This window comes from Thamnophis sirtalis, unplaced genomic scaffold (genome assembly GCF_051295495.1).
Source record: "Thamnophis sirtalis isolate CommonGarterSnake01/CBP01778 unplaced genomic scaffold, rThaSir2_p1.2 scaffold_8, whole genome shotgun sequence".
NCBI lineage: Eukaryota > Metazoa > Chordata > Lepidosauria > Squamata > Natricidae > Thamnophis > Thamnophis sirtalis.
The window spans coordinates 31,857,157-31,863,982 of NW_028261388.1; the positions used below are offsets into that span (position 1 = coordinate 31,857,157).

Genomic DNA, 6,826 nt, shown 5'->3' on the forward strand with positions numbered 1-6,826 from the left:
AAGTCCTAGGGATAATAGAAGGCCCCAGAAGAAAGAGATATGAAATGAAATTTTCAGCTAGGGTGATTTTAAAATTTATCAGAAATATTTGTAATCCCAAAATCGTTTTAGGGTTCTTTGATTTATAGCAGTCCTTGTAGGATTTGTTATTTCTCATAGGCACTCTGCATTAATATGTTAATGCAGTGTATTACTGCTATTATATATTTTATATTTATTCATTTCTAATGTTACAAATTATTAGAAACAATAAACCTCTGAGCTTAAAGTAAAAATTATTGCTTTTGTTGTTGCCTTTGTTTCCTATTGGAATTTTCTTATGACAATATCGCTTATACAAGCAGGTTTTGAAGTCTGGCACAGATGCTTTTCCAAACAAGTACAGTTCAGAATATTAGGAATCGTGTTTCATTTCTGCAACAAAATATAACTTATTATTAGATTCAACTATAATAAGCTACATTTTATATTTGGTCTATAAATATGAGATTTTTCTGAAATTTACTTTATTTTTTGAACTGCTTTTTCCACAGTAGAAAAAGATGGCCAATTTCATAGGTCATGCGCTTCCTGGAAGTTTATTCCTTTTGTTTGGCTTGTGGTGGTCCGTGAAATATCCATTCAGGTACCTCTGTCAAAGGAGGAAAAATATTTATCTTGGTTCTAAGGCAGGATTCCAACGCATAGAACTTACAGAAGGCATAATCAAGGTTGTCTTTGCTCTCATTGGTAAGTTTATATTTTTTTTAAAAATTGTAATTCTAAATAAGCATGATTACAATTTAAAGTACCTTTAAAACAAAAATGGATTTAAAAACAAATATTAATATTGAAGCAATTTAGAGTTGATGCCAAACTATAGTCTGGATTCTATCTAGTGTTGAATGTTGTTTCTCTGCATGGAGGTAAATTTCAGTAACGAAACTGAAAAACTAACCCAGTGATGGTGAAACTTTTAGACATCAGGTGCCCAAGCTGCGCACGTCGCATGCCCACACTGAAAGATGTGCACAAATGCATGCATACCCAGACATTCACGCATGGACAGCAGAGACCAGCTGGCTGGCGGGCCATCTCAGCACGGCAAGAGGTAAGATATTTTTCTTTCGTGAGCTTCTGTTTCATCGTTTGCAGGGAAACAGTTCATGAAAGAAATGCCACAGAGATCTGACCTGGGGCGACGGCATATGTGCCAGCAGAGAGGGCTCTGTGTGCGACCTTTGGCACACATGCCATGAGTTAGCTATCATGGAACTAGCCTGTTTATTTTATACCTTAATCTTACAAAAAAATATACATCTTTTTGGGATGGTTATTATACACATTTTGGGCTATATGTTTCATTAGAGTAGGATACGATTAGACATTGGTGTTGTTATTTGATATATAGTTCTTATATTTTAGCTTTATTGTCAAACTGGAACAAGAGATTATTTTATTATATAATTGTATCTGTATCAAAGAGAGAAGTCATCAGGGTTTTTTATATTGTTTTTCTTAATTTTTTGTGCTGCTTTTGAACTTTTTCCATTGTCCCTCCTTCTTCCTTTTCCCTTTTTTTGTAATTTTAAATTTTTTATCTTTTAAATTAATAAAAATTCTAATATACACAATTTATAACGCTAAGTAAGAGTTCGATCTTTCCATGGAGAAAATAACCATATCTTCTTAGAACCACAGTAGAGGACACAGTAGTTGTCCTTATCAGAATAAACATGCTTGGTTGTCACTTTTGAAAAATGGTTTCCCAAATGGTTGGGGAAGCTTCACTAAACCAGATGTTCACAAATGAGTATTGCAATAGTGGCCAATATCCGCAGCTCAGGTGTAGGATGAGAATGGAGGTTCATTCTCTGAGCTTGTGGGTTGGTTTTCAAATGTGGCCATGGAAGTGATTGGAACACCTGGTTCTGATTATTTAGATGGGTGAGCGAATACTTTTAGTGGCCAAAACAAAACAAAAGGTTCCCAGCATATTCCTTTGTTATTTTATACCCAGGTATGATAGTAGAGCAGTTTGTTCCTGATGGACCTCATTTGAAGCTATATAATAATGAAAAAAAACAGTGGAATTATTTAATGAATTGGCAGCATGCAACCATGTACCTCTTCTATGGGATCTCAGGGCTAGTGGACATTGTGACCAACAGCACAAATGTATTACCAGAGGCCTTAGATCGAATGATGCTCTCACTTGCTGTTTTTGTGGAAGGTGAGTTTACCGTATTTCACTGCATTGTTTATGTAGAAAGGTTTTCTGAATCGAAAAAGAATAGGCAAAGTTTATCTATTATGGTAACAATGCCATGTAATCAATATGAGATAAAACAGAAATAGGGAACAAGAATAAATGTTTAAAGATTATGAATTAATGAATTAATATGTCTGTTTCTTTATTAGTAATACATGCAGAGTGGAAGATTTGTTTTATTTAAAGAGATTAAGAATTCATTCTGTTTGAAATAATTAAGCATGAATATCGGAGGATAAATTACATTTAAAGATAGTAAGCGACAATCATTGTAGGTACCTCAAAATCATTGTAGGTACCTCATGTTTTTCAACATGTTAGGCATGTAAACAACCAAAAATCTTCTGCATTAGCAGCCCTGAATTACATTTAATTACATTACATTTATCTAACATGTAGATAATATGATCCATATGTTTTAAGCATATGGATCAAGTACATAGATTGTGCTATTTAGTTGTTTGTTGATTTAACTTTTTACAAAGTTAACTCTATACAAAGTTAAATATACCATCTTTCTGCAAAGTTGAATGCACACATCCTATATATGTTTTAAGATTCAAAATAAGATCATGACCATGGCACTTGTACATTATAGCTCTTCCCATGGTGTAAATAAAAGCTTTGCTTTCCATTATTTTCTATGACCTGCTAAAACTGTGGAATTAAATCCAAAAGTAGGTGACTTCTCATTCCCTTTCACCAGGTTTTCTATTTTATTTTCACATCCATGGGCGTTCCATGTTAGATTTGAATGTTCATCAATTACTTTTGATAACTACCTTTGGAGGTGCTATCTGCATATTCTTGGAAGTCTTTTCCCACAATAACATTGTTCTTGAGATGTTCCGAACAAGTCTTTGCATATTGCATGGAAGTTGGCTCTGGCAGGTGAGTGAATATTTTTTCTTTCCTTCCTGATGCATTAAGAAGAACTTTTGAGATTAGAACCAGGATCAGCAAATGAGATCCTCAGATCCAAATGAGATCCTGAAGACTTATTAGATAAGTCTTATCCATTACTTCAACCCTTCCCTGCTTCCCTTTATTTGCTAAGGTGACTGCAGTGTAGTGATACTGGAGATTACACTGAATTATTGTAAAAAGTTACAGTAGAGTGATGACTACTATTTGTTTTTCTATCAATGCCTGCTACAGTCATTTTAATTCTGTCTGCTTGGAAAAGAGAAAAAGAGACTTAGTTGGTATTATTTTCCCCTATCCTGCTCCATGAAACTCTGAGATAGACCAAGGTAACAAATTAGGCAGGAATGAGAAACTTGTTAATGATCAGAGAGAAATGTTTTTTGGGGTAATGGTTGGGAAATGAATGGGAGGTGAGATGAGATCTTTAGTTAGCAGAGCTGTGTGGCAAAGTACAGATATTCCTCAACTAACCACCACAGGTGGGATCACAATTTCAGTTGCTAAGCAACATACTGTAGTTGTTAAGTGTTAAGTATAACACTGTTAGCTATCACTAACATTTCTTGTGGAATTTTAAGTTAATTTCTATCTCGTCTTTCTATTATTATGGAAACCTAGATAGCATATATGGAACCTATTTAAAAGTTAAGAATTGTGATTAGACTCTTCTAGCCTGGCCAATGATTGTGACCTGGCCAAGTCTACATAGTGAATATCAAATAAAGTTAATATCTGGAGAAATTGCTGGAAATTTTCAAAGACCTCCTAGAGTAGGGCTCTCCAACCTTGGCAACTTTAAGAATTCTGGGAGTTGAATTCCAGAAGTCTTAAAGTTGCCAGGTTTTACACCCTGTCCTAGAGAATGCCTTTGTAGGAAAATCTGGTATAAAACAGTTCTAACTCTGCATTCTTATAACAGCAGTAGATAATCTGCCATCTTTTTGGCATATGCAGCCCTCAACTTCAGTTTATGTGGCCTTCAGTCTTATTAAAGACTGAAGGCCAGAACTGTGCAAGAGATAAATTTTTCATCAGAACTATTGGAAGTGAAAGAACAGAAAAAAGTAGATATTAGAGAGAACGGGCATAGAAACAGTGGCATAAAATTTGCTTTTTACTCCACATGCTTCAGCCCTACTAACAGAGGTGGTATTCAGCCAGTTCTGACAGGTTCCGGAGAACTGGTAGTAGACTTTTGAGAGTGGGGATGTAATGGGGATTTTGCAGTATCTTTCCCCTGCCACATCCACAAAGCCATGCCCACAGAACCAGTAGTAAAAAAATTTGAATCCCACCACTGACTACTAACTATATGGGAAAAAATGGATCTCAATCAAAAAATGTAGCCTATCTCAGCCTTAAGCTATAATAAAGAACACACAAGGCAGAAAGGAAATATTACAACTGTGTTTATTTATGGCAATTTATATATCCGCCCTTTCAAAAACAATGCAGGATGATATTTTAAAATAAACACACTTAGAATATAAGAGGACATAAAGCTGTTTTCACCAAAGGCAATTCAAAATTTAAAACAGCCATCTCAGATAGTTCTATAAATCCCCCCCCCCGCCCCAATGCCTGGGTCTTTAAAACATTCCTAAAAGCAGGAAAGTTTGGGGCCATGTGGATCTGTGCAGTGGGGGATGCTAGTACACAGAGTAAACCAGATTGAGAAAAAGCATGTTAGGTATGAATGACCAGACCACATATGTAAAGTGGAACCTAGATATTTTATTGTTCTATGCTAATTTCACAGGAAACTTACCAGACTGGCAGCTTGCCCCGGGCAAGACTAGATAAACTCCAACAACATTCAAGAAATCAGGCCTTGCCCTTTTGTGTTTACTTAATGATTTCAAACTAATTCCAAGTTTGACCTTTCCTGACTAAGATGGTTGTTCTTCAACAGCTTCCCAAAGCTGTATATATTACCCAAAATTGGATAAAAGTGGTTTTTCTTTGGATAATGACCAGTGGTGGGATTTAATGTTTTTTTACTACTGTTTCTGTGGGCTTGGTGGGCATGGCAGGGTAAGGATCAGAGGTGAGTTCCTACCAGTTCGGCCGAGTAGATAGCAACTCAGCTGCCCATGCCCCCAAACTGGTTCTAGCGGTGGCAGCGTAGATGCTGCCATTTTGTTTTTTCCTTCTGCACATGCGCACATCAAGTGTGTGGGCGCTCTATGCACATCCCTGAAAGAACCAGCAGTAAAAGAAGCCAGAACCCACCCCTTGGAAGGATACTGCAAAATCCCCATTCTCTCCTCAATCCTGGGGAAGATTACTGTAAAATCCCCATTTCATCTCCACCCCGCTAACCTGCTTTCCACCTCCATTCTCCTGTTCAGGGCAACAAAAAAAGATCAGCTGGGAGGCTAGGAGTGGGGGCAGGACCAGCCTACTTGCCGGTTCTCTGAACTACTCAAAATTTCTGCTACCTGTTCTCCAGAACCTGTCAGAACTGGCTGAATACCACCTCTAGTAATGACACACAGACCCATTAACCAATCACAACTAGAACATTTAAATAAGGAATTTCTGATAGGCAGTTTTGGATAATAACAGAAAAAGTTTGAGAAGAACTAGTTTAAGAGATGGGTCCTGAAGCATGGAACCCTACCAGATCTTATTGAGAAGCAAATATAATTGGAGAGAGGTAATCCCATTAAAAAACAGTATTTCTAATACATTTTTCTTTTTTTTCACAGATTGGATTTGTCCTTTACCCTCCAAGTGGAAGTACAGAATGGAACCAAATGGATCATGATACCATCATATTTCTGCCCATGTGCTATTGCTGGCATTATGCAATTACACTTCTTATCATGGCAGTCAATTATACTCTAGTCAGCTGGTAAGTGAATATTATTGGTATTTTAAAGAGCTCCACTTAAATGTCAAGAATTTATCTTGTTATTCAAAATCTCCATACATTCAAAAATGGATCCTCCAATGGGATAGAAAATTATAGTAGTCTACGGATCAAATGGCTTTCAGCCTATAACTTTTGAAATATATAATTGTTTCTTGATGCCTGCATACAAATTGCAAACAAATTGTGTATGTAGTTGTATACATAAAATAATATAAAAACTGTTCATATTTGTGCTGGAATGTTGCCAATTCTAATTTCTTCCTAAGATTCTTTTAGTTAGCTTATTTATTTTGAGATCTATGTAATAGTTCAGTGCAGCACATAGGTTTAGAATAACTTACTAAATAAAACTAAGGAAGGCAAAACTTTTGATTATGCCTATTATTTTTGTTGTTTTATAATTTTTCCATCTATATAAATATGTATAGAGATTAATTTCTTGGCCACACAGTAATATAATAAGAGGAACTTGGGGAAAAGAAGATTAAATATTGGAAAAATAGATGGAATATTAGAGTTGGTTTTTTGCATTCAATGTGCCATCTCATATAAAAATAACTATCCTCTACTTCTTTGATTAATTTAGAATGTGTGATGATTTAGCATGATTTGTTCTTGTAATTTTTCTTCTCCAGGATCATTCGTACCAAAATAATACAAGTTCCATCCATGGAAATTGGATTACTGAAAACATCTGAGCGAGAACTGGAGTCAGAACATGAAATTTAATTCTACAGAAACATTTTCTTATAGTTCACTTTCTATTTTAG

The 6,826-nt window shown here is 35.6% G+C and overlaps 1 protein-coding gene across 1 annotated transcript; it reads left to right on the forward strand.

The window, feature by feature from the left end:
- Nucleotides 1-540: 540 nt before the first annotated feature.
- On the forward strand, nt 541-6,826 carry LOC148044354 (transmembrane protein 45B-like). The gene is made up of 5 exons (XM_087722092.1): nt 541-729; nt 2,000-2,212; nt 2,958-3,142; nt 5,890-6,035; nt 6,692-6,826. The coding sequence occupies exons 1-5, from the start codon at nt 543-545 to the stop codon at nt 6,783-6,785; spliced, it is 825 nt and encodes a 274-aa protein (XP_087578218.1). The 5' UTR covers nt 541-542; the 3' UTR covers nt 6,786-6,826.

Coding starts and splice junctions, on each gene's coding strand:
- LOC148044354 (XM_087722092.1), top strand. CDS start 543: ATGGCCAATTTCATAGGTCATGCGCTTCCTGGAAGTTTATTCCTTTTG. Junction 2,213..2,957: donor ACTTGCTGTTTTTGTGGAAG/GTGAGTTTACCG, acceptor CCCTTTCACCAG/GTTTTCTATTTTATTTTCAC. Junction 6,036..6,691: donor AATTATACTCTAGTCAGCTG/GTAAGTGAATAT, acceptor TTTCTTCTCCAG/GATCATTCGTACCAAAATAA.